The sequence below is a fragment of the Taudactylus pleione genome, unplaced genomic scaffold (assembly GCF_031769625.1).
Source record: "Taudactylus pleione unplaced genomic scaffold, aTauple2 ptg000191l, whole genome shotgun sequence".
Lineage (NCBI taxonomy): Eukaryota > Metazoa > Chordata > Amphibia > Anura > Myobatrachidae > Taudactylus > Taudactylus pleione.
In genome coordinates this window covers 1,809,095-1,836,740 of record NW_028284593.1, presented here as the reverse complement: position 1 = coordinate 1,836,740, position 27,646 = coordinate 1,809,095, and the positions used below count along the sequence as shown (strand labels likewise).

General features: G+C 43.2%; 1 protein-coding gene across 2 annotated transcripts in view; it reads left to right on the top strand.

Moving 5' to 3' along the window:
• Positions 1 to 16,306: 16,306 nt before the first annotated feature.
• Positions 16,307 to 27,646, top strand: part of GNB1L (G protein subunit beta 1 like) — a 33,614-nt gene continuing 22,274 nt past the window's right edge. For both annotated transcript variants that reach the window (XM_088476665.1, XM_088476666.1), the window contains exons 1-2: positions 16,307 to 16,756; positions 18,278 to 18,403. In XM_088476665.1, coding sequence (XP_088332791.1) covers positions 16,599 to 16,756; positions 18,278 to 18,403 — 284 coding nt within the window. In that variant the 5' untranslated portion in view covers positions 16,307 to 16,598. The remainder of the gene's footprint in view (positions 16,757 to 18,277; positions 18,404 to 27,646) is intronic.

Here is a 27,646-nt window from a genome sequence, read left to right as displayed (position 1 = left end):
TGAGGCCTTAAAAGATGTGGTGCAGCATTATCTGGAATTGCAGTACCAGCGGTCATGGATACCACTGCCTAGCCTCCAACACTCAGCAGATTAATGGCCTTTCCAAATACAATATTTAACGGAACCCAGCTGGGCTCAGCCTTAGGCTAGTGATTACGGAACACCTCTCTCTGGTGTTACCACTAACCTTCAGCACAGATGACTCATGCTGGGAATCATCCATCAGCCAGCCACTATAAGGACCTGCTCTATGAGCTTCAGCAGTGCCTGAGTATCAATTGTGTTCTACATAGGTGCTCTAGCTCTACCTAAACTCTCCAGTAGTTTTTTTTCCAGTGTTGTCTAAGCTGGGGTGTTCAGTTTCCTTGACAGCAGCACATACTTACTCGCATTTCCATCGGCTGTGTATCCAGGCAGAGCCATCATAGCACATAATTACTTTGTTGCTTTCACGGTGGAAACCAACAACACTGGCCCGTGACCTGGGCCCTCACTGAGTAAAGTCCATATTCTCTTGCAGGGAATCCTGGTGAAGTCTGGTGGGAGTCTTAAGCTTGGTGCGGCAGGCTATGTAACAATATAACGTGTGCCATAGAAACTGCACAATCTGGCATATGACGGCGTGAGTTAGCATTACATGCTGCATGTAACTAAACCGTGTCCTTCATTTAATCGTCTCATCTGATGTGTACCCAGCTTTAGACTCTGCTCCAGGGTATTTGGTTGCGCCTGTTTAGATTTATCTGCTGTGTGTGTACTGTTAAGCTGGGTACACACTGACAGATACATTGGCCGATCAATTGATTGGCCAATGTATCTGCTGTCTGTCGGCCAGTGTGTACACGCGATAGGTCGGTGAACGTTGCCGTTCACCGACATATCGCATTGGTTGTGCTGCACAGCTGATGGACAGATATGTCTGCAGACATATCTGTCCATCGGCAAGTGTGAACAGGCAGTCTGCAGACCGCCTGGACACACACAGCGGCAGCCGCAAAGAGGGGGGCGGGACACGCCCCTGGCATGCCCACCGGCCATCGGGTCCCGCCCCCGGGACCCAAGCAGATGATGGCCGTTCAGTGCGTAGGAACGACCATCATCTGCAGATCACTCGATCTGCAGATATATCTTTCAGGGGTGTACACACCTTTACACTTGCTGTCTGAACTCCAGCGTTATTGCAATATACTGTGTACATCTTTGCATGCTGTGCTCTGTGCTAATACATCCGTGCCTTTCACTGCACGCTACGCGCTGTTTCCACAGTGCTGGCACATACGTGTAACTAATTATACGCTCTGTGCTGTCTAAACAATTCCCCCCTCCTGTTCTCATTTCCTACTTCTCTTGCATACCAGCTACACCAGTGATTCCCAACCTCGGTCCTCAAGGCACATTAACAGTCCTGGTTTTAGTGATATCCATGCTAAAGCACAGATGGTTTAATCAAAATAACTGAGGTACTAATTAAGTCGCCTGTACTCAAGTATAGCTATCCTTAAAACCTGGACTGTTAGTGTGCCTTGAGGACCATGGTTGGGAACCCCAGAGCTACACTCTACATCTCCTCTTTGGGCTATCTGCTCCTGGACTCCCCTGCCCTGTTGTTTTTGTTTCTTCAGATGACCTAAACCCGTCATCTGTATCCACACTAATAGCTACAGGTTTCAGCTTACAGTGAATATTTCCATTGCACCCCTTGCATCAGCAGCTGAGTTGAGATTTATAGTGCTATTACTTGTCTACTGTATTGTACTGTACTGTTTTACGCTGAACTGTCTTATTGTTTATCCCTCTGTATGGCAAGCAAATAACTTGTGGCACCCTATAAAATGTTTTTATTTATAACAACACTTCTGTATACTCTATTGCACTCTACGTGCTGTACAAACAGTGCCAATACATCAATGTACCTTGTGGTACACTACCAAAATCCCATACTCTATGTACACAGCTGTACCTTCAGCATTTGTGCCTATTGTGTTAAACACCTCAGGGTTTTCCGTAGCTACCTCTCTCTGAGTATTGCAGCTATACCTCTTTCGATGTGTTGCCCCATTGATGTCCCAACCAGCTCCATTCAGCCAGTCATTTCCTCCTAAAGATGACAAAGACTGATGACATTGAGGCCTAATTGCCAACTTTTGAAAGAACTGCTGAGAAAGTTTGCCTAAATATCAGTGGGCAGGCCTTTCAGCATCCTTCCTGTCAGGTGAACCGCAAAAAGTATACTTTGATTTGAGCCTTGATGATGCTAAAGTCTATCATAAACTAAAAATAAAACTTCTAACTCATGTGGGTGCCATGGTTTGTGTACGTGCACAATGAGTTCATTGCTGGGGATACAAAGTGAAACAACCTCCCCACTATCAAATAGAAGACCTCATCCATCTCACCAAGAAACGCCTACAGCCCAACAGATTATCTTCCATAAAATAAGTTTTATTTGAAAGTCTCTAGCAGGGCCACAGATCATGGAAAGGATTATTATGGACTGATATTTATGACTCCTACATTCAGTTCTGTGCAAGTGGGTGAGCCACGGGGACCCTAAAACAGCAGATTAACTGGTGTAAATGGTGGAAGGGTATGTTGTGGCTGAGAAACTGTTGTGTGTATGCCAACAGCCCCTAGTCCCACAATGGCGATCTCCAGAAAATCCTGGTAAGACTGGAGTAGGGTGCTGGTTGGTGGAATGAACTTAAGACTGTAGGTTTGGAACCTGGAGATTGGCCAGTTCTGCCAGGAAGGTACCCACCTTGTAAAAAACTTGGCCTGGGCCAAACTGCTGCTAAATGTCCACTTACCTATGAACCCATACAATATGATCAAACTTATGTAAACTGCAGAGTAACTTGCTTTGCTCTGCTAGCCTGCACTGCAAGAGGGAAAGGCTGAGCCAGACAAACAAATGTTTATAATCACTGTAGAAGACAAGCAGGTAGAGGCTCTCTTAGATTCTGGTAGCCTGGTTACTTTTTTAACAGGTGAGCTGGTTAACCCCTCAAAGTAGCAGAGGATGTTGATGTAACCTATATACACTGGGATACTCGGTACTATGTTACTGCGGAAGTAAACATAGAACATAGTGTGGTCCCAATGTAGTCACTGTGGGTATTTACAGAAGTAAACAACCTAGACCCGTATAATAATGTAACTGATACAGTGGCAGTGTCTTTCGATTCTGAAGTGTTCCTTTTTCCAAGCATGATTGGGGAGTCTGAGATTAATGAGACTAACAAGGGGGTAAAATAATGATGTACCTCCTACTGAAGTTGGAAATGTTGTTAAACCAGTCTACTAAATGTCTGATTTTGAATTAAGAAGATATATCTTTGCTTTATAACAGTTAAAAGACTCTACTCTGGTAAAGTGATTGATGGAAATCCAGTAGAGCCTGATAGTAAGTTGTCATACCCTCACATGGCAGTACGGCACGATTTGTTGTACTAAGTGTCCCTATGATATTGTGGAACAATTGGATGTTCCTAAGGCATATAGAAGAATGGTGTTGGACTTGGCTCATGGACAAATAACTGTGGAACATCTAGGGGCAGAGAAAATGACTGTAAATAATTTGACAGCGGTTTTATTGGCCTGGAGCCCATGTATCTGATTACTGTCCATCCTGCCCTGAGTGTCAGTACCATGCTCCCAGATCATATTATAGAAGTCTGCTTGTCCCACTAATATTGAGGTCCCGTTTGAGAGAATAGCTATGGGTTTGGTTGGAGCTCTAGTACAGTCTGCCCAGTTTCATCAATACATTTTATGAATAATGGATTACGCTACCAGATATCCAGAAGTGATACCTTTGCTCAATAAGTCCACAAAGGCTCAGGATACACCATTTATGCAAAAACTATGACAGAGTTGTGCCACCTGCTTAAGGTTACTCAGCTAAAGACCTCTGTGTATCACCCTTAGACTGATGATTTGGTGAAGAGGTTAAACAAAACTCTAAAGAAGCAAAAACTATTATTATACAATAATAAGGAGCGCAAAAAATGTCAAGATATCAAAAAAGATATTTAATAAGCAAAACATATATCAATAAACAAATTCATAAAATAACAATTTGCACAATAAATATTAGTATACATTAAAAGACATAATAGTTATATCCTCAGAAGTAGTTAATAAAATGTGCTGAGAAATTAATGAACTCCGTCTAATGAAAGCTCAATTTTGGGAACAGTCAACTAATGTGCTTTTTAGACAAAATGATGTTTAGTTGCCTTTATATGGATAGTCTTATCCTTCTCTCCAGAGAAAATTATTTCACCAGTAGTGTTAGATCTCCACTCTCTTTATATTTAGTGTCCATAAATTAATCCATATTAGCAGCCCATAGATGACAAAAGATTAAGTCAATCTTACCACTGCTGCTTTTGGAAGCAGTGAGAGTTCTGCTTAATCAATCTCCACTGTTCTATAGAGTATAAACTGCTGCTCATGAAGGCAGTAAAGCTCTGCTTAATCTGCTGCCGCTGTTCCAGGATGCAGGCTGACAGTGGAGAGGAATGGCACACTTCACAGGAGGGAGTAGAATGAAAAAGTACACTTAGCCAGCTTCTGGTCAAGTGACCTGGTATTCTGGCAATAGATCGTCTTATACGGACAGAGCGTCCCTGTACCTTAACGCATTTCTCTGCTGTTTAGGGTAGCGGTTTCCTCAGAAGGCAAGAAAATAGGTGTAGTCACTGTGATATTCCTATAAAGGTATTTAAAGGACTCATATCCAATCCAAATGTTCCAGTGATTAGACACACCTGTGATCAGGTAATTAGTACATACAAACGAAATTAATTTGCTTTAAAACTCAAAATAATTATAATTAAAACACATTTGTATTAGTACTCTTATAGAGCAAAAAGTATCCACATATAATAAATAATAAACAGTAAAGTATCTCTGACAAATGGTATCTAGGAAAAATAATAAAATCATTTACTTCAATTGAATTTATTTTTTAACATTAAATCATAAGTATGCCAAAATATCTCTCTTGTAATCACTGAGCTTCTATGGCTCAGCAGACTAAGGCAACATACTAACTCTTATGAGGTTCCTGGTTCTAGTCCAGGTAGGGAATTTTTTTTTTGTCTAAATATTATTTTAACTAGATCATATTATTATTTTCAATTTAATGTTAATTATAACAATATTAAACACTTAAGTGATCGTTTAATAGCCTAAAAAAACAATTAGAACACATTTATATTAATATTCTTATGGAGCAAGAAGTATACATATATAATAAACAGTAAATATCTCTGACCAGTTGAATCTAGGGAAATTAGTTTTTTCACTACAATTAAATGCTGTAACATTAGATTATAAGTATATCAAGAAGTTCCTCTTGTAATTATTGAGCTTCTATAGCTCAGCGGGTCAGGGCCGCAAGCCAGGTCCCACAAAGCCACCGGTTCCAGCCTAAGCAGGGAAGAAACCTACAATTTTTATCTAAACAATGTTTTAAATAGGTCATAATTTTTATTACTAATTCAATATTAGTTATAACAATATTAACCACTTAATTTTTAATAACCTTCATAGCTTAATACAGGTTGAGTCTCCCATATCCAAAATGCTTGGGACCAGGGGTATTTCGGATATCGGAATATTCCGTATTTTGAAATAATTACATACCATAATGAGATATCTTGGGAACGGGACCCAAATCTAAACAGAATGCATTTATGTTCTATATACACCTTATACACACAGCCTGCAGGTCATTTTATACAATATTTTTTATAATTTTGACCATCAAAAAAAGTTTGTGTACATACATGAAATTCATTTATGTTTCATATACACCTTATACACACAGCCTGAAGGTTATTATATACTGTATTTTAATAATTTTGTGCTTTAAAAAAAGTTTGTGTACAATGAACCATCAGAAAGCAAAGGTTTCACTATCTCAGTCATGCTAAAAATATTCTGTATTTCGGAATATTTGGATATGGGAGACTCAACCTGTAATCACTAATTTAAAGTGCTTAAACGATATTATAATAGATATTCTTCCTCCTTGCACAGAATCTTCATCCACTAATATATTTTAATGATCCTGAACAAGTAACAGGGGGGAAATGCAAAAATACAAAATAGAAATATAGAAGTCAAGAAACATAAATGTGGACATATAGATGTACATCCAGAAAGCAGAAACAAAAACAGAAATACAAACAATTAATAAGCTAATGATCAACCAATTGACAATAATTAGTAAATTGGTCGGTAACCATACAAAAATACAGTAGAAAAACAAATCCTAGATATATATGGTACACCAATCATCATATGTTATTAAGTTCCATACATTCATTAAGCCCTAGGGGTGACAATGTTCCTAAAGAATAAATCCAAAACGTTTAAGGTTACTCAGCCAAAGACCTCTGTGTATCACCCTCAGACTGATGATTTGGTGGAGAGGTTAAACAAAACTCTAAAGAATATGCTAAAGAAAATAGTGTATAAAGATGGGAAAGATTGGGACTATTTATTACCCTATTTATTGCTGGCCATGAGAAGTTCCACAATCCTCCACGGTGTTCTAGTCTTTTGATTTGTTATATGAGAGAGACACCCATTGGGATTGCTGGATATTGTGAAAGAGACATGGGAGGGGCAACCCAATCCATATAGAATGATTATTGAACGTGTTCTCAGATGCAAGAAAGATTACCTGCAGTGGTGCCAATAGAGAGCACTTGGAACAGGAAGTGCTGTTTTTCAGCAGGAACAAGTATGAACTGAGTTCCTGAACCTCTCATGTAATCAGGGGTGCAGAGAGGAGGGGGACTGATTAACCTAGCCTGGGCTTTGTTGCAAAGGACCCGGCGGAGGCCCGATGCTGCCCCCCTCTTACCTGTCAGCAGCCCAGAACATGCTGCTGTGTGCTGGTCTGCTGTGGGAGACTGCTCTGCCTACGGGAGCGATCACACTGATCACGCCCCCCCTTGATTTATGCTGGGCTCCCGCGATTCAGCCACGCCACCGTTAGTAATTGGGCCCGGGACGGCTCTCACCATAGCTCCCCAGCCTCCAAAGGCCCATCACTTTGGTTGGGCAGGTGCGATCGAACTGAAGATCGGCATCACTTTAGACGTGAGATCGGGTGCGCTAAAACAATTGAATACCGCCCATTGTACTCATTCCAAAATCTGACGGAATTACTTTTTGAATAGTGCGTCTAAGTTTGATGTCTACCCAATGCCTCGTGTGGATGATCAGATTGAAGTGCTGTGAACAGCACAGTACTTGACCACTATAGATTTAACCAAAGGGTACTGGCAAGTGCCATTGACAGTGTATCATCCTCAATTCAGAGGATGATGGATAGGATCCTAAGGCCTCATAGACAGTATGCTGCTGCTTATCTTGATGATGTAGTCATCTATAGTCCTGATTGGCAGTCTCAATTACCCACGATAGCAGCAGTGTTGACTATCTGTAAGGCAGAATTGACAGCCAAAACAAAAAAGTGTTGTTTAGGGATGGAAGAGGTGAAGTATCTTGTATACATCATAGGTAGTGGTTTAATAAAGCTCCAGCAAAATTGAGGCAATACAAAGGTGGTCATGATCTTTAAATAAGAAGCAGGTGAGGAGAGAGCTTTCTTGGCAATAACGGGGTATTACAGAAGATTTAGACCCAATTTTGCCACCATTGTTGTTCCCTTGGCTGACCTTACCAATGGTAAACAGTCAGTTATGGTGAAGTGGAATCCTGGTGCAGAGAAGGCTTTTCAGGCATTAAAGGTATTGCTGCACACCAAACACATGTTGATGACACCAGACTTTAAAAAAGAATTTTTTGTTGCAACAGATGCGTCAGATGTAGGGATTGATGCTGTTCTGTCTCAGAACATATATGGTGAAGAACATCCTCTTATTTATTTGAGTAGAAAGCTCAACATACACAAGAGAAACTATGCCACTATTGAAACTTTGGCAATTAAGTGGGCATTATAAACCCTCAGGTACTAACTCTTGGAAAGAAAGTTCAGGTAATTACTGATTGTGCTCTGTTAAAATGGATGTCTGAAAATAAAGAGCGCAATGGAACAATAACAAGATGGTCCTTGGCATTGCTAAGTTTAACATTTTCAGTAGATCATAGCCAGGAAGCCAATGCAGATACTTTGTCCCATAACTTCTGTTTTGGAGCTACAGGTGTTCCACCCCACAGGTTGAAACATGAGGTGGGGGGTATATGTGACAAAAGCACTGAGGAAATTGTGGATGGTAGCTATGTATGTCCCAGGTTTTTACCTTGTGTCTGGTGGTAATCAGGCTAGTGAGCCGCCTTCATTGACAGGCAGGTTATTCCATCTGAAGAAACCGCCGATACATTGAGAGGACAAACAAGGGCTACAATTTCTTCAAGCTGTACATCAGGAGCCACCTCCGTGATGCACTAAATGACTACACTGTATGCTCACACAGCCGATTCTGCTGCATGCTAATTGACAGCTCTGGGCAGCGGCTCTGGGCTGAAATAACTTGCACCTATACGGACAGCACCTTTCACAGCAGCGCTGTAATTCACTGGTTAAGACTATTGGGAGAATGTCAGGAAAATACAGGGGCGAAACTACTGGCGGTGCACTGCACCGGGGCCCGCCGCAATATAGGGGTCCACACTGCCTGTATGGCAGGCTGCAGTGCAGCTGCTTCCCGGGCAGTAATCAAGGTTGTGACTGACACGGCCGGCAGCTACACGCAGGGGACCGGAGCACAGTGCAGTCAGGCTCAGCTCTGCAGTGCACTACTGGGTAAAAAATCCCAATAGTCTCTGCAGTGGGGTCAGAGGAGCATGTGCTGAGCTCTCTTTGGAGGAGCCCATCACATGCTCCTCTGACCCAGCAGCAGCGCAGTCTCATGGATGTGACTCATTGTGAAGCTGTGACTGCTACTCTGTTGACTGCCTGTGGATGCTGCTGGTGAGTACTGTGTGGGCACTATAGGTGGCATGTGTGGGGACTACAGTGTAGCATAATGTGTGGGCACTACAGGTGGCATAAAGTGGGGGGTACTACAGTGAAGCATGTTTTGGGACACTACAGTGTGACAATGTGGGGGTACTACAGTGTGGTATAATGTGTGGGGCGCCCACTGCATCTCCCTGTCACCCACTGCCTATCCCATCTCCCTTTCACAAATTGCCTGTCACCCACTGCTTCTCCATCAACACTCACCCTCTCCCGTCACCCACTGCCTCTTCTCCCTCCCTGTAACCCACGGCCTGTCACCTCTCCGTCACCCACTGCCTCTTCCCTCTCCTTGTCACCTTCTTGCCTTTCCCTGTCACCCTCTACCTCCCTCTGTCACCTACCGCACTTTGAACTTGGAGTAGGGCGGATGAGGGGGGCCCAAAGCAAAGTTTTGCACCTGCGCCCACCACTCACAAGTTCCGCCGCTGGGAAAATACATTGGCTTCCTAAAGATTTCAAACTGGAATAATAAATAACAAGATCCAGCAAAGATATTCTATCCCAGGATTTGTCTACTAATCCAAGTGGGAGACTATTTATGTGTATAGATCAAGTGCACCATTTTTTCTGAATACAATTTTTTTTTTGTGGGAAGTGACTGTTTTTATCCAAAAACTAATTCTGATATCCCCAATATGGATTTTATTTCAACAGGAAGAGAGAAAGTACAGGGGGTGTGTGGGAAGACAAAGAACTGGCGGAAGGGAGACGCCTGCCATGCCAGTCACAATAGCTAGCTGCAAATGGCTAAAATACTAGTTAATTATATGCAATTGCACTTCATTAAAGACTTCGGGGTCGATTCAGACCTGGACGCTAAGCTGCGCTCTCACGGAGCCAAAAGGTGCTGGGTATACAAATGCCGCTATTGCACTGTCTGGTGGAAGGACGCCCTCTATGCATTAGAGAGCGACGGCAGAGGGAACGCACGCCAGTATAAAGACGCCCACCTTTCTTTCTGAGCACATGTCATCCTCAGGAAATGTGTGATTAATTGGAGCTGCACGCAGCGCTTGAGGTAGACCCTACCCCACCGCAAGCACTGCGATCAGTGCTGTCTAAAATACAACCAAGTGACGTGTACAATGACGCTTCTTTGCTAATTATGCACACTCATAAAACGCCGTTTAGACGCCCAAACACACTTGCGTTCGTAAATCCACTGCCCCGTTAACAAGCACCTTCCGTTACCACCCACAAACGGCACTGTCACTCAAATTAGCGTCCAGTCTGTGTACTACGAGCACACAATTCCCAAGCACAGTGAGTGACTCGCGCATGCACATATTGATACAAACGCATGCACAAACGGGCGATTATCAGCCATAGCGTGCGTCCGCGGCTTAGCGTCCGGGTCCGAATCAGGCCCTTCATTTTATCTTATTAGATGTCATTTTTCTTTTGCCCCTGCGTAATAGTATATAGCTTTATTAATTATATTTGATTTCTAGATTTACACACACTTGGTGCACTGACAACTACGTAGTTTCCTTCTAGCGCGGAGCTTTTCTGTATGTGGTAGCTGCATTTTTTCGGTTCAGATACAAGTATATAATCACTTTTTTTCTTTTAATTTACTCAAAACTGTAAATATAACTTTGCTGATTAATACAGAGAATTTTCACATAGAATTGATAGAGACGATTGTGCTTATAATTTATTAGCCATACATAGTCGGGTTTCTTCTGCTATGGTTAATGATTCTGGAAGAACTGTGGATCTTTTCAGGGATCCTCCTCAGTAGGGTCCCTTCATCACAGCAGCTAGCAACTCAATTTGATGGCATAGAGTTTGCTGCCACATGAGATAAAACCCCAGCGCAGTGAACATGTAGGGTAAATTTACTAAAGGTCTATTTTAAATCAATAAAAATGTATCAATATTTATATTGTGTTTTGGGGGCTAAATCACACATTTACTAACAGATTTTTTTTTATTTTTTGTAAGTATGTGTGATTTAGTCACAGAAACACAACATTGATGTTGATCAATTTTAAATCAATCAAAATCGACCTTTAGTAAATATACCCCATGGCCTTCATTTACAAAGCTCACCACAGAACACTGTCATTTTGCACTAGTGCACTTTGAAGGTCCACACAGTGAACATCAAGTTTACTACTCAACTACACGTAAGGAGACATCAGGCATGTATTAATTACATGTAGAATTTTGTGTGAATGAAGCCTTTTATTAATTTATTAATTTGCTCAGAGCAGGGACGTGCAGTTAGAGTAGGCAGGGCCTCTCCTGTCATACTTCTGAGATTTGATATAAAAATTATATAATAAACATCTTCTTTGTATATTGTAATCATTTTTATAGTTAGCACTTAAGTGTTCATTGTAGGTCCTAGAGGTAGGGCACATCTGGGTGCACGCCTGAAAAGGGGGCGTATCCAAGGAAAAGGAGCATGTCTTTAAGACGCATCCCTTTTGGTGACTCTTGGGGGCGTGCCCGGCACTTACGGACATGCCGTGCTGCCAAGCGCTGCTGTCAATGTGAATGGATGCTGGGTGCATGCGCCCGGCATCCATTCACCGGCGGTGACCGCTACACCGCAGTTTTCCCCACTCAAGGGACACTGCGACCAGCGGGTGGGGATGGCACCTGCAGGCTGTGTCAGTGGGGCGCCGTGCCGGAGGGCTAGTGGCTTTTTGCCATTTAGAAATAGGGCAGGGTGCGGTGTCCCTCTAAAACAGCCTAGAGGGAACGCTACGCACTCACCAGCTTTGTGGAGCTCCCTAGGACTGCAGGGAGATGCGAGATAAGGCAGCAACAGCTTAGCCTCGCTTCTGTATAGTCAGACACTGCTTGCAGAGCTGGGAGCAGGGCCACACCACAGGCAGTAAGCTTCACAGAAAGAGAGCAAATAGAGGCATGCCTCGAGTATGGGGCGTGTGCCATTCACTGATGGACACCTTGGATGTGTCATGGGACCAGGAAGTGCACTGTAGTGTTTAGAGATCGGAGCTCAGTCAGAAGCAAGAGAAGACACAGGTAGGAGAATCAATGGACCTTGGAGCTTAGTGTAGTGAGGGGAGTTACAGTGAATAGGGGGTGAGACAGGCTCCCAGCACTCAGATCCATCTCCATGTGTACCTCATCGCACGTCACTGGCTCAGACTGTGCGTAGAAATTCACATCACTGCTGAAGGCCAAAATTTATAAGCTTTTTAAAGTGCACCAACTGTAATAAAACAGTAATTTGTACAGTGTCCTGTGTAATAAAAAAAATTAAAAATTAAAACCAATAAACATGCAGAATGCCCTGTTGCAATTCCAGATACAGAGAACATGTGACAGTTCACTGCAATTAGCACTTTGCTTATGGTCAAGTTATTAGAACTAAGTGACCTCTCATTTTTGCAGCCTCACTTACACCAATCTCTGCACAAGCAAAGTTGGAAGTTGTTTCTTTGCTGGTGCTTCAAGTCTTATTTTGTTTATCTATATATTGACTTTGGCTTCATCTATGAGAAGTGGAAGGGAGTTCACTATTAGAGGTATATTTACTAAAGTGCGGGTTTATAGAAGTGGAGGTGTTGCCCATAGCAACCAATCAGATTCTACTTAAGATTTACCTAGCACCTTCTAGATGATAGTAGCTAGAATCTGATTAGATGCTATGGGCAACATCTCCAATTCTATAAACCCACTCTTTAGTAAATATGCCAGGGTTTGCATTAGGAGCTGCATCCATGAAGCAGATAGTAGAACTACAGGTCAATGTATCAAGCCTTAATTAGTCAACGGCTTATGTAATATGTAAAGGTCCCACCAACAGGTCCATAATGACAGGCTTAACAGATGGTATCTGAGCGATTATAGGCCTTTTTCTGCTGCTTATGGAGCTCAGCTGTTATACTTCCACAGACAATGACCACAAAGTCACATCCACAAAAATCTTCTGTGTCAGAGGTTGCATGTCCTCCAAGTCGCTTGCCCAAGATATGCCACCAGAAATTATTTTTATTGATCATTCTAATCCCATGCTATAAACTATACTGTAACTCAGGGTTAGAGAATGACTGAAAATTATTTTTATTCTAAATATTTAATGGAACCACTGAGGATGGAAACCCAGTTGGGAGTCACTGCTGTAAGTGGTTGCCTCTCACTGCTGGCTTTTCTATATTGTTATCATATGCATCTAGACACTTGGGGGGTCTATTCATGAAGATCTGCAGTATAGAATTATTATTTATCACTATAGATCGCATCACTTCGATTCGATCTATAGTTTTGACATGTAGCAATTCATGTACACTTACCTGTGTTAGCAAAGCGAAGTGGTATACCCAGGTTCGGTGGTCCAGTCTTCTCTTTTTTTTTTTCTGTGTCTTGTTTTTTTTTCTTTATTGTTCTGCACATGCTCCGTCGTTTATGTGGCTGCTGGACTTTGAGCTCATGTGCCGGGTCATAAAGGCGGTGGCTGCAGCAGTGGTAGGGGGTAGGTAGGGGCGGAGTGGAGGGGCACTGGGCAGTAGGGATTAGATAAACTGACATATGCCGGGTCACCTTACAATAACGGTGTCAGGAGAAGGAACGGGGGGGGGGGGGGAATGCGTGGGGGCAGCCGGTAGTCTGGATGGACGTGACCCGGCATATGCTGGGTCACCCTAGCGGCGGCAGGGGTAGAAGTAGAGCGGTGGGGTGCGGGGGGAGCAGGCAGTCAGGACAGAGAAGACCCGGCAGCAGGCAGCCGGGACGGAGGAGGTCTGTCCTAAGCGGGGGTAGGAGCAGAGTGGGTGGGGGGGCGGGGTGGGGGGTGGAAAGCCAGGACAAGGACCTGGCATATGCCCTGGGCTCCTCTGATTGGCTCCTGTCCAGTAAGGGGTCGGAGAGAACAGGGAGAAGGCAGGGACAGCTGTCTCTGCTCTTCTCCCCTAACAAGCCTCCGTACACCATCATGAGATGGCAAATGCGAAGCAAGCAAAAAAAACGGCGTGCGGGATGCCGACGGTCTAAACACCGGTGCTGGAATCCCGACAGTGTCAGAATCCCGGCTCCAGTGTCCCGACTGCCGGTATCCCTAAGGTAAGAATTGGGGGTTAGGTTTAGGCACTAAGGGAAGAGGGATAGGTTTAGGGTGTGGAGAGGAGGAGGTTAGGTTTAGGCATGAGGGGGGGAGGTCAGGTTTAGGCACCAGGGAGGGTTAGGGTAGGGGTTAGTGGTAGTATACTTACCTACAGGTCAGGATTCTGGCTGTCGAGATGCCGCTGTCAGTATTCTGACCGGCGGCATCACGACTGCTGGGAACCCATACCCAACCTCATACAAAAATATGATGATACGATGCAGGTATGGAGCGCGTACACCACTGGACAAGTAATAAGCTTATCCATGGTAACTTGCTCTATGAATTGCACAAAGCTGAGAAGAGCCCTGTTTTCAGATAAACAGGGCTCTTTTTATTCACGTCTTTTGTGATTTGGAGTGTGGTAAGAAACCAGAGCACCCTGAGAAAAGAAACACAAAGTTAACATACAAACTCTACACAGTTATTGGTCAGGAACTGAGCTCAGTGCTGTGAAGCAGTAATGCTAACCACTATGCTGCCCTATTCCCTTTTGCTGAGATTATATTCTGTATATAACATATCCTGCTTGGATTACCTTTGCTGTGGCCCTGGCATTTCAGCATTCAACTTCTGAACCGTGCCTGTTGATAGCCCATGTTGTTACATCCTTCATCTCCCTTCCGGTAGCTTGGAGCGGTACTTGCAGATTAGTTGTTTGTATGCTCTAGTATTGCATCTTGCAACTGTATATAATAAGTTTTCACAACTGGAGCAATATCGGCCCTATATGTAGTTTCCGAATTGGAACGACATATTGGCTGGAGTGTTGAATGTGTACGTCCAATCTGCGCATTCCCACAGTCATTAGCGATATCTTTCGGTTGGCCGTGCTGCACAGCCCACCGGACGATATCGCATGCAGCTCTGTGCATGTTAACGAAGGACAAAACGACAGATCGTTCCGTCCTTCATAACATCAATCTGATGTGTACCATGGATACGATATGCTACATCACTGAACGGCAATAAATCTCTAGCACACCGTGGGGTATCTCAAACACCAGTACATTAATCAATATACCACAAAAATTTCCATTGTGATTAAATAAACAGCACCTACCTTGGCAGCAGGATGCAGTCAGGATACCGGTGGGCGCTATCCCCGTCCGCCGATATCCCGACACTGACAGCCTGACAGGGGACTAAAGACAGGCGTCGAAATCCAGACGCCTCTCATTAGCCCCACTACAAAATCCCGACACCCAGCATACCAAACGAAGGTAAGCCGGGTGTCATTGCATCTAGCCGCGCCGGGGGTTAGGTTTAGGGACCCCCGGAGGGGACTTAGGGTAAGAAAAGGGGGGGTTAGACACCACTAGGGGGGGGTTAGGCACCCACCTGGGTTAGGTTTAGGGTGTGGGGAGGGGGGTTAGGTTTAGGCACTAACGGAGGGAGGTTAGGGTTAGGTTACTTACCAGCCTCAGTCGGGAATTAGGTCCGTCGGGGTTCCACAGTCGGTATTTGATCTGGCGGCTATTCAGCTGCTGGCATTATATACTGAATCCTTGGCAACAGCCACCCAATTTGTGAACTGATAAATGAACTAGACGCACAACCGAATGGAGAGGAGGGGGGCTGTGACGGAGACTGCACATGGGGCCCCTCCTCACTAAAAACACCCCTGTAAGGAACCCTAACAGTCCAGGTTTTAAGGATATCCATGGCTGAGCACAAATGGTTAAATAAAATTTACTAATTGTCACTTCTGCCCAAGCTCGGTTATCCTTAAAACCTGGATCGTTTGGGTGCCTTGAGGACAAAGTTTGGGAACTTCTGGGTCATAGCATAGATAACTATAGTACTTTATCAGTGGCATGTGCAGAATATTTTCACATAATTATTGTACAAAGACCAAACCAGAAGTCAAATAATTAAATTTCTATGCTTAGGTCTTAGCTTGTGCATCATTCTCTTCCCACAGCGAACTGATCTAATAACATTGATCCGTCACACACAGACACAGCCAAAATGTCTACAGGTGAATCATTCTGCAGTGCAGACCCGCCCACCGCCAATCACTATCTAGTATTCGCCTATCAATCTGCCGCCCGGTAGCCGTCATCACGGTTATGACGGCAGCGTAATTAGTAGCGAATGCGATTGGCTCAGGCCGGGCGGGTGTGTGAATGTGACAGGAAAGAAACTGGTAGCTTCCGGTGTGTAGTGTATATATATCTATATATATATATATATATGCTAGCACACAACATCAGCATTATTAGTATTATACACAGTTTTTCTGCGGCTCTCATGGTTTAATAAGATAACGGTGATGAGTCGGAAATATCACTGCGGGCGGGCATAACGCCGTATAACAGCGTCATTTCCGTCCGGACGCATGTAGCATGCTTACACTGCAGGAGGACTCTCATTTACATTTGCTGCAACCCGGTTATTCGTGCGCTCGGGTGTCACACCAGTAGTTTTACACAGTGCTACATATATATTATTTGCCAGAGATAGTTTATAATCCATGGGCTCTGTACCTATTCCCCATGTAGTCCCCTTATGCTGTCCCTTTTATTTTCTATTGAGGTTACCACTTTGAAGATGTCTCTTCCACCCCCAGATCCAAAATTTGATCTGAGAGGTGCTAGTGGGGAAATCAATTGCCTGCATTTCAGTTGTAACGTTGGTAAACCATGTCCTCCACTTCTGTTTTCAGGGTGAGTAATAATAAACTTACAGATGGATTTTATTACAGAGCAACTGTCACCAAAATGCATGTGCAGGAAAATGAATATTCCAAAATATTAAGCTTTTAGTTTTTTTTTTTCAACTTAAAAGTTATTACATATGTATTTGTGTTAGGAGAGTATGATAAAAATTGCCTGTACAATCAAATAAATATATATATTATTAACCGTTTCTTATATAGCACAACATATTCCGTTGCGCTTTACTATATATATATATATATATATATATATATATATATATATGTATATATATATATATCTGCAAGTGTCATTTTCTAGTCAGGTAGTTGCTAATTGCTGGCCAGTTGCTCTGTTTTAATGCAGGTTTCCACTTTTCAGCAATGTTAATAAATAACTTTTGTATGACACTTCGCTTAACTTGCTGCAAACTATTGTTCTCTGTAATCAACCATACTGTATAAGGTTTAGAGAAGTTATGGTCGCCATACTCACAGATTCTGCAAATTGTTCTGATCCAATTAAACACAATTTAGTAATTTATGATGTCTGTAAATTATTTTGAAAGATGTTTACTGTTGACCTGTGTTTGCACTCATCCACTGACCGCATTTAAATTAAATTAGTGAAGGTAACAACAGAACAGCTTTGTAGAGCTTATTACCACATAAATACAATTTAGGACAGCAATATGTTTTATAACTTATAAGTAATTTTAGTGTTCATTCTAGCACCCTGCACCTGTCACAACCTGTGGTGTCGCTCTCTACTCTGGTGCTTCAGGTACACTCTGGTCTGTATTTCAGCAGTTTGTAGCATCAGCGGAGTGTGCTAGAAGCACCAGAGCAGAGAGCGACACCCCATGTATGAAAGAGGAACTGCATGGGTTGTGACAGGTGCAGAGTGATAGAATGAACACTAAGGGGCAGATGTACTAAGCTTTGGAGAGTGATAAACTACTGACCAATCAGCTCCTAACTGTAATTTTTCAAACAGCCTGTAAGATGACCGTTAGGAGCTGAGTGGCTGGTAGCTTTTCAGTTTCCAGAGCTTAGTACATCTCCCCACTAAGGGCACAATTCAATTGTTTTTGCCCCTCCTCGCGCCCGACCTAGCTATGCAATGGTTGCTCCTGTCGGGCGCGAACAGCTGCCGACGCTGGCATTTCAGCTCGCTCCCTGGGGGTGGTAAGCTGAAATGCGCGAAAAGTGACCTGTTTGGTTGCTCAAATTGCACTCTTCGTAATCGTGGCCAGCACTTTGATCGGGTGTAGCCGGTTTACGCGGATAAACCCGACCCCATTGGGTGCAATCGACGCGAAGATCGGCATCATTTGAATAGCGCCCTGCAATCTCCCGTCGTTTTAGACGGGAGTTTGGGCATGCTAAAACAATTGAATTAAGTAATTTGCTTTTATTTTATATTTGAAAAATAATTACCACTGCAATTCAGTCGTGCTGTCATTGGTTGTTGGGCTGAACAGCAAGACCGATTAAATATATATTTTTTTGTCTAACTTGTTATACCCAGAACCTCCAGTGGACAGATTCATGTGTGGAATCTAAATACACGTAGAGCAGAGGCCGTGCTAAATGGACATGATGGCAAATCGGTCTACTGGATCCATACTCTTCATAGTGGGGAAAGTCTCATGAGGTAATCAAGCCACACATACACTGAAGCTGTCACTTTACTTTCTCCTGTCCATCTTTCCTTTAAATTGCAGGTGTACTTGGGCACCTTTTGTGGGACTTTTTTTTTTTTTTAATTTTACCTCCAAAACTATTATAACCAATATAATACTAATAGCCTTTAATGTTATCAAGTTTACAATAATTTTGGTATTTTTGTTTTTAACCACACAAAGACGATGACAGCCACTACTACACATTTTCTTCTGGCGGACCGGGACCTTTTTCTTTAAATATTTCTGCTTAATTTTGTATGGATAAATTCCCATACGCTTCTAAGGGGCAGATTCAATTGTCTATGGGCGCCCATCGGCCGGTATTCAATTATTATGCCGATGATCGTGACTGCCGCGGGGCACCTAATACTTATAGCACCCAAATGCACTACTGGGCCCCGACAAAGAAAATGCCATTTGGGCACCCAAATTATGGTCTTTTTTGACAATTTCAGCTGGTCCACCTCAGGAGAGGCAGAGCAGAAATAATGGATACCCCCCCGTTATGTCACTGGGAGCATTACTGTTTTAATGTACTACTCTCTGGTATGTTAGGGAATTTGTTTAGTAATGCAGTTAATTCAAGATTTCATCTAGCTTTTTGGACATCTGAATCTAAGGGTGTCCCCGGACCAATCTGCACACTTGCTCTAAACACTGCAGGAGAAGAGACCTTGTATAGCTTTTTACTTTCAACATTCTTGGCACTCCACTACTGGGAATTTACTGCCCGGATGTTGCAGGCTCCTAATCTACATATAAACTACTGCTGCTGTCTCCGGGACATCAACTATTTGGCTGTCTACATCGGACTCTGGGCCTGATTCTGACCCGCTCGCAAGCGGGTCGATGGTGCCCAAGTGCGCATGCGCACGACGGAGGCGCCTCCGTCGTGCGCATGCACAAGACCCGAATAACAACGGCCAAGCCGTCGTTATGGGTCTCACACCAAAGGGGGCGTGCTGTCGATGTTGATTGACAGCACGCCCCCTTTGGTGGGTGTGCTGGGGGCATGGCTGCCCAGACGGAGGCGTTCCCATGGGAACGCCTACCGTCTGGGTCCGGCCCCACTGATATCACTAGTGATGTCAGTGGGAGTGCTTTTGGCTCTGATAGAGCCAAAAGCACTCCTGGTCTAGCGGCAGCGAGACCCTACCGCAGGGTCTCGTCACAAGCCCGATGGTCGCGATGGTCCTGACCATCGTGACCATCTTTTTGCCGCTCGCATAAGCTGTGGGTGGTCACACCCACCCACAGCCTAAAATTGGAGGTCGCTCCAATTTTAGGTAGGAGTGCCCTGATTCAGAGCGAGCGCTCTTGTCAGAGCGTCCGGCTCTGAATCTGTGCCCGGTCTCCCACGAAGCAAGGCTCCCACTGTTGACGGTCACATCAGGCGAGCAGTCATACAGCGGGTAAAATAAGTTTTGAACACATCAATATTTTTCTCAGTAAATATATTTGTAATGGGGCTATTGTAATTACATTTTTACCAAATGTCAACAACAACCCATGCAATCCGCACATGCAAAGAAATCAAACCAAAGATGTCCATAAATTAAGTTATATGTAATAATGTGAAATGATACAGGGAAAAAGTATTGAACACATGAAGAAAGGGAAGTGCATAACGGCATGGAAAGCCAATACACCAGCTGAAATCTATCAGTAATTAGAAAGCAATCCTGTCAGTGCAAATTAATATAAGCTGGTTCAGTCCCAATTGATGGCCTATAAAAAGGTGTCTCATTACCAAGTTGTCACACCAGAAACATCTCATGATGGGTAAAAGCAAAGAGCTCTCTCAATACCTTCGCAATCTTATTGTTGCAAAACATACTGAGGACATTGGTTACAGAAGGATTTCTAAACTTCTGAATGTTCCAGTGAGCACTGTTGGGGTCATAATCCTGAAGTGGAAAGAACATGATTTCATCATAAACCGGCCACGACCAGGTGCTCCTCGCAAGATTTCTGACGGGAGTGAAAAGAATTTTCAGAAGAGTTGTCCAAGAGCCAAGGACCACTTGCGGAGAGCTTCAGAAAGACCTGGAATTAGCAGGTACAATTGTTTTCAAATAAGGCAATAAGTAATGCCCTCAACTGCCATGGCCTCTATGCACGCTCACCACGCAAGACTCCATTACTGAAGAAAAAGCATGTTGAAGCTCGTTTAAAGTTTGCTGCACAACATTTGGAAAAGCCTGTGAAATACTGGGGGAATACAGATGAGACCAAAATGTAACTCTTTGGATGCCATAATAATACACACCATGTTTGGAGGAGAAATGACACTGTACATCACCCCAATAACACCCTACCAACAGTGAAGTTTGGAGGTGGGAACATCATGGTGTGGTGTTGTTTTTCAGCATACGGTACTGTTATACTTCATATTGTTAAAGGAAGGATGAATGGAAAAATATACTGAGACATTCTTGATAAAAATCTGCTGCCAACTACCAGGATGCTGAAGATGAAACAAGGTTGGACATTTCAGTAAGACAATGATCCCAAACACACAGCCAAGGACACTCTCAGTTGGTTTCAGAGAAAGAAAATAAAGCTGCTAGAATGGCCCAGCCAGTCACCTGACTTGAATCCAATTGAAAATCTATGGAAAGTACTAAATATCAGAGTTCATAGAAGAGGCCCACAGAACCTTCAAGATTTGAAGACTGTTTATTTGGAAGAATGGGCCAAAATCACACGTGAACAATGCATGTGACTAGTTTCTCCATACAGAAGGCGCCTTGAAGCTGTCATTACCAACAAAGGCTTTTGTACAAAGTATTAAATTTCAGTATGCGTGTTCAATACTTTTTACCTGTCATTTCACATTATTACACATAACTTAATGTACGGACATCTAAGGTTTGCTTTCTTTTCATGTGTAGATTGCATGGGTTGTTGCTGACATTTGGTGAAAATTTCATTACAATAGCCCCATTACAAATATATTTACTGAGAAAAATGTTGATGTGTTCAGTACTTATTTTACCCGCTGTATCTGCAAATAGCCGGTTTATTACTAACACTAACCGCGGATCGCTGCGGTGGCTAGTTAGTAGGCTACCTTGATCTGTTGAACTGTGGAGACATTAGAGGCAGATTGTACAGCCGCATGTTAGACATGTTGGAACTTTTTACTATGAAGCAGCAGCTTGTTATTCAAATAATCTCTACTGGAGTCTATTATATGAACTGGCAATGTGTGGACACTTTTGTCTAACAAGAAGTTACGAATTGATACATATGCTACTAAGTAACAAGCTACTAAGTAACTAATGAACTTTGCCTTGAATATTAGCCTGTTATAATGCCAATGTGTAGATCATATTTACAGAAGTAGCTAATGGAGTTAACATTTTATTGACAGATATTCTGACTGATAACAGGATGGCTGAGAGATGTGGATTTGTTGTGTACGTTTATCAATTGTACAAAGGGATTATTTTATTCTATATGTGTTATTTAAAGTGACAACTTTTTATCCGAAGGGATTAATGTAATTAACCATTCTTTATATATTAAACACAATTTATTAGATCAGCAAATTTTTTTATGTCCGATATAGGCTTATAGGCACCTTCCTTTTTCGAATATTTAACCTGAATGTAATCACTGATTTTCTGGATAGCTAAAATTGAATATTACATTAATAATATAGTAGACCTGGCGAATGCCTGATTGAGACGTCTGCACCTTGCCCTTACACTTATCCTGGCTGTTACTTCATTCTCCCTTTCCCCTGCCTTGGGAGTCATTAGAGGGGGACACTCCAAAAACATATGTAAAGCCGGGCACACACTGGAGTGATATTGGGCCTATATGCATTTTCGTAACAACATATTGCCTACATCGCTCAGTGTGTACGCATGATTGCGCGGTTGCTAGCGACGGTCGCCAGATTTGATGTGCTGCACATTAAAGCTAGCGATATCGCTAGCATCCACTGCATTGTTAATGAATGACGTAACAGTGATCGTTGTACCGTTCATTAAAGTCGTCCAGTATGTACACAAAATCACTGTTCATGGGCATTCGTTCCCATGTCTGAACGAATGCCCGTCGCTCCAGTGTTTCCTCAGTCTAAGGGCCATATACAATATGGGGCGAAAAGTCCGTTATTGGCAATAATTTATCGCCGATTACGTAATTTTCGCCAGTTTCACTTATCCCCATATTCAATTACAAAGACTTTTCGCAGGTGCGAAAAGTCTTTGTAAAAAAACGGGGATAAGTTTTCACCACTGTTTAGGTGGCGAAAAAAAGTGCAGGTTTGGGGTGCAGACTTTAAAAAAGTAGCCTGCACCCCTTGTAATGTCCCACAAAGGTTTTCTGTATCCAAAATTTAAAAAAAATTGTCCCCTGAACACTCTAAAAAAGGTACTTTCATTTTGGGTGGTATGAAAAAATTCCCAGAGGGGTCCCCAAGTATGCGGCAGGTGTTTTCTGGAATGCGGGTGGTAGCAGCAGGTGCATTTTTGAAGAATTTAAAAAAAAAATTACTTTAGGGACTTAAAAATATGCTTACACCCATTCTCATGTACCCCAAATTTGATGGGACTAGTTATTTTTACCAAAAAAAAAAGACCTAAGTGCTATTCTTCACTACTTCTTCCATAGCCTTATTTATGCACCTGCCGCGGCTATTTAAAAACCCCGACTACCTTCAACAGGCCAAATCGGGGGTACCCATAGTGATCCCCCATGTCTGGACATTTATTTCGGGGTGACAGCATAATTTCCCCAAAAACTGACAGTACTTTTCGATACCTTTCCGCCGGGTCCCGTTTTCGCCGGATCCTAATTGAATACGGGGTTAAGCGGGCATGCGCCCGATACTTTATCCCTTCTAAAAACGGCAATGATGGCGAAAAGTCCGACCTCTGACATTTTGCCTCAAATTGAATATGGCACTTAGGGCCTGATTCAGACCCACTCGCGAGCGGCTGTCCGCTCGCAAGTGGGTCGATGTTATGGACTGAGCATGCGCACGACGGAGGGAGCTCCGTCGTGCGCATGCGCCAGACGCGACGAGCGAAGGAAAGTCCTTCGCTCGTTGTGTCCGATCAAAGGGGGCGTGCTGTCAATGTTGATTGACAGCACGCCCCCTTTGGTGGGCGTGCCGGGGTCGTGCCTCCCTGACGGGGGGCGTTCCCACGGGAACGCCTCCCGTCAGAAGCCGGCCCACTGACATCACTAGTGATGTCAGTGGGAGTGATTTTGGCTCTGATAAAGCCAAAATCACTCCGGAGCTTGCGGTTGAAAACCTCAACCGCAGGCTCCGGCTCGCAAATTCGATGGTCGCGATGGTCTCGACCATCGCGACCATCATAATGCACGTTTGTATAGCCTGTGGGTGGTGACCCACTGCTATACGATGTCCAGGAGGACGCTCCATGAAAATGGAGCCCGGCCCTCATTCAGAGCGTGCGCTCTGCTCAGAGCGTACGGCTCTGAATGAGGGCCTTAGTCTCATAGTAATACAATCCCCTTCTGACATATAAGGTAAATACGATTCATCACTATGTCCGGCTCTGCACATTACTATCTGCTATGACAGACAATCCTCACTATTTTTCCTGAACTCCTATGTGGTTTGAGAAAAAATTAGCAAAACTGCTAGTTGTAATGTGCTCTGTCTAACTGTTTCTGAGGCCATTGTGCAGAATTGAGTTCCCCCTATAACTATTTAAGCATCCAAAATGGCTAGATAAAATATAGGGCAAGTGTGAAAAAAAACACAAAATAAAAAAATGCTATTGTAAACAGCCAATAAAACCACAAGCATGACCATAATAGCTTAAAATATATATGATTCAGGAAGATGGTAGCTTTTTGAGACACCCCTTCCAGCTGTTACAAAGTAGCCAGGAAACCATGGCCCTCATTCAGAGCCGTACGCTCTGAGCAGAGCGCACGCTCTGAATGAGGGCCGGGCTCCATTTTCATGGAGCGTCCTCCGGGACGCTCGTATAGCTGTGGGTCACCACCCACAGGCTATACGAGCGTGCTTTGTGATGGCCGCGATGGTCGAGACCATCGCGACCATCGAAATTGCGAGCCGGAGCCTGAGGTTGAGGTTTTCAACCGCAAGCTCTGGAGTGATTTTGGCTCTATCAGAGCCAAAATCACTCCCACTGACATCACTAGTGATGTCAGTGGGCCGGCTTCTGACGGGAGGCGTTCCCGTGGGAACGCCCCCGTCAGGGAGGCACGCCCCCGGCACGCCCACCAAAGGGGGCGTGCTGTCAATCAACATTGACAGCACGCCCCCTTTGATCGGACACAACGAGCGAAGGACTTTCCTTCGCTCGTTGCGTCTGGCGCATGCGCACGACGGAGCTCCCTCCGTCGTGCGCATGCTCCAGTGCATAACATCGACCCACTTGCGAGCGGACAGCCGCTCGCGAGTGGGTCTGAATCAGGCCCCATGTTAGGATTGCTGGTCAGATAGGCTCTGCCTTACCTGTCCTTAGTAGGAGGATACAGGTGGCTGTTGCAGTCTTTAAGATGCAGGTTGGCCCTTCCTGCTTTTACCTCGACTCATGATGGTGCTTAGCAAATGCCAGTATGCATCCCTCTGCTTAGCAAATGCCAGTATGCATCCCTCTGCTTAGCAAATGCCAGTATGCATCCCTCTCCCACAGTTGATACTTTTTGGTGCTCATTTGGTAGAGTGAGAATTCAACTGCAGTGTGAAACAGGAATGATGGCTGTGGCAGTCACCTATTCCCTAAGTTAATGCTCTATATAGTGGTAACGCATTTTAGAACCATGCAGAGTACATCAGGTTTATACTGTGCATTCTCAACACAGCTGATAAACCATGTTATATTTCTTTTGTTGGAGGGCCTAGCATATAGTCTATACCTGAATAGCAGCATGGTTTTTTACTGTAGTTACCAAGACTTTTAATTTGGGAATTGGTGCATTCTCTATCATTCTATATACTCTTCGTCATAGGGATTTATGGACTTTGCTTACTGATTAGTTTGAACACAGACTCTTACCTTGCGATGTTGTGAAGCAGATATCTAAATGACCCTATCCTTATAATGTAGTATGGTACTTCTGGTTCCAAGAATGTAGTGCTTTAAATTCCAGGTTGCTCTGAATTGATATAGAGAACTACAGAACGTGATGTAGACAGCATCCCGCTATACAGCAGTCGGGATCCCGGCTCCAGTATACCGACTGCCAGCATCCCGAAGGTAAGTATCGGGGGTTAGGGTAAGGCACTAGGGGGAGGGTTAGGGTTAGGCACTAATGGAGGAGGATTAGGTTTAGGTTGCAGGGAAGAGGAGTTTAGGCACTATGGGGGGAGGTTATGGTTAGGAACCAGGGAGGGGTTAGCGGTAGGAGACTTACATTTTAGTGTCAGGATTCTGGCAGTCGGGTTGGTGCTGTCGGTATTCTGACAGCCGGCATCCCATACCCAACCCCTACAGAGCATACTTATTTTATATTGCCAAATGTAGACATGTGCATCTTTGCTCTTTCCAGATATTTGCAACTCTGTAGCAGTAACATTTTTAGGAGCTACTTTTTCTGTATCTTTTCTGCACTTATCTTAGTTTACAATCAATATCTACACTAATATGGCTTTTGGCATATTTATTGCTTATTTTTAATTTGCTTATAATGTTAATTGCAACATTCTCTATCATCATTTACAAGCTGGTGGTTAGATTCCTGCCTTCATGTGTAATTGCACCATCAGGCAGTAATAACACATTGTGGGCCTGATTCGGAGTTACATATCAGACAGTTGTGCCAATTTGAAAAAATGTTTTTACTGCGTATGGGTCTAAGTCGCACCGTGTGTTGTGTTCATACAGAGTCGCAGTTAAATACATCAATTTAGTTTATTTAAAGATTCAAAGCTCATCATATGAGGTGGACTTCATTCTTTATAATGTTTAACTATCATCTAATATACTTAAGAGATAAGTAATAGAAACCTAGTGCTCCACTGTAGGGTACAGCTCAAAATAACATCCTATTCATATACAGGAAAATTTGCAGTACAAAAATGGGGTACTTATGTTATCCAATTCTTTAGTCCGAAAATTCTCTCCAGTCAATGATACGTATATAAAAAAAAAAAAAGAAAGAAAATACAAAATAGTGTTCCCTGTTTTTCAAAACAGATATATTTCACTTTTAAAAAGAAATAGGGCAGAAAGTCCCAGACGAAATTTCCTTGAACCAATATCACAGCCACGTGTCCAGATACAAAGATGAGAAGAACACCCGAAGTGAGATTTCACAATAAGTATTGCTTACATCCAAAGCTTACATCAAAAGGTATATGACAATCCTATAAAGGTATCTTTCATCCCCTTCACGATGTAAGTGTCACACTTATCATATATCCATTGTGATGTATAAAAACAGAAGCTTACATGTATGCTTACATATAGAAAACGCTGTGTGTTCATATAAAGGTTTCTTTACGGAAATCTTCCAATCACTGATGACAATCTCACTTCACATTTGTGTTAAAGAGTGTTTTATTTAAACGTAAAAAAAACAAATGTACAAAAAATGAAAAAAATTCCTTAAACCAGAATGCTGTTAGGCAAAAACTTGCTCTAAATCGGTATGAAACCAACAAAGGGGCCCCAATCCGGTTCCTGGCCCTGGCTGTCGGCTGTGATATTGGTTCAAGGAAATTTCGTCTGGGACTTTCTGCCCTATTTTCTTTTAAAAAGTGAAATATATCTGTTTTGAAAAACAGGGAACACTATTTTGTATTTTCTTTCTCTTTTTTTTTATATACGTATCATTGACTGGAGAGAATTTTCGGACTACGGGACAATCTAAAGAATTGGATAACATAAGTACCCCATTTTTGTACTGCAAATTTTCCTGTATATGAATAGGATGTTATTTTGAGCTGTACCCTACAGTGGAGCGCTAGGTTTCTATTACTTATCTCTTTTGTGTATTATATTAGTCCAGGCTTGATAACACTGGACAGAACCCTGGGCTGCTCCTTTCCAGCGCAATACCCCACTACCATTATTGTATATCTAATATACTTGCCTGGCTAATACACCTAAAGCTGATTCTCTGAGTTGATGGTTTACCAGGATTCGCATCCACTGCTTTAGCTGGACACCAGGTTTCAGTTTTACTGGCTTCCACTCTTTATTTCCATTCTTTGATACATAATATTTTTTCCTAACGTCCCTGAAAGGCTG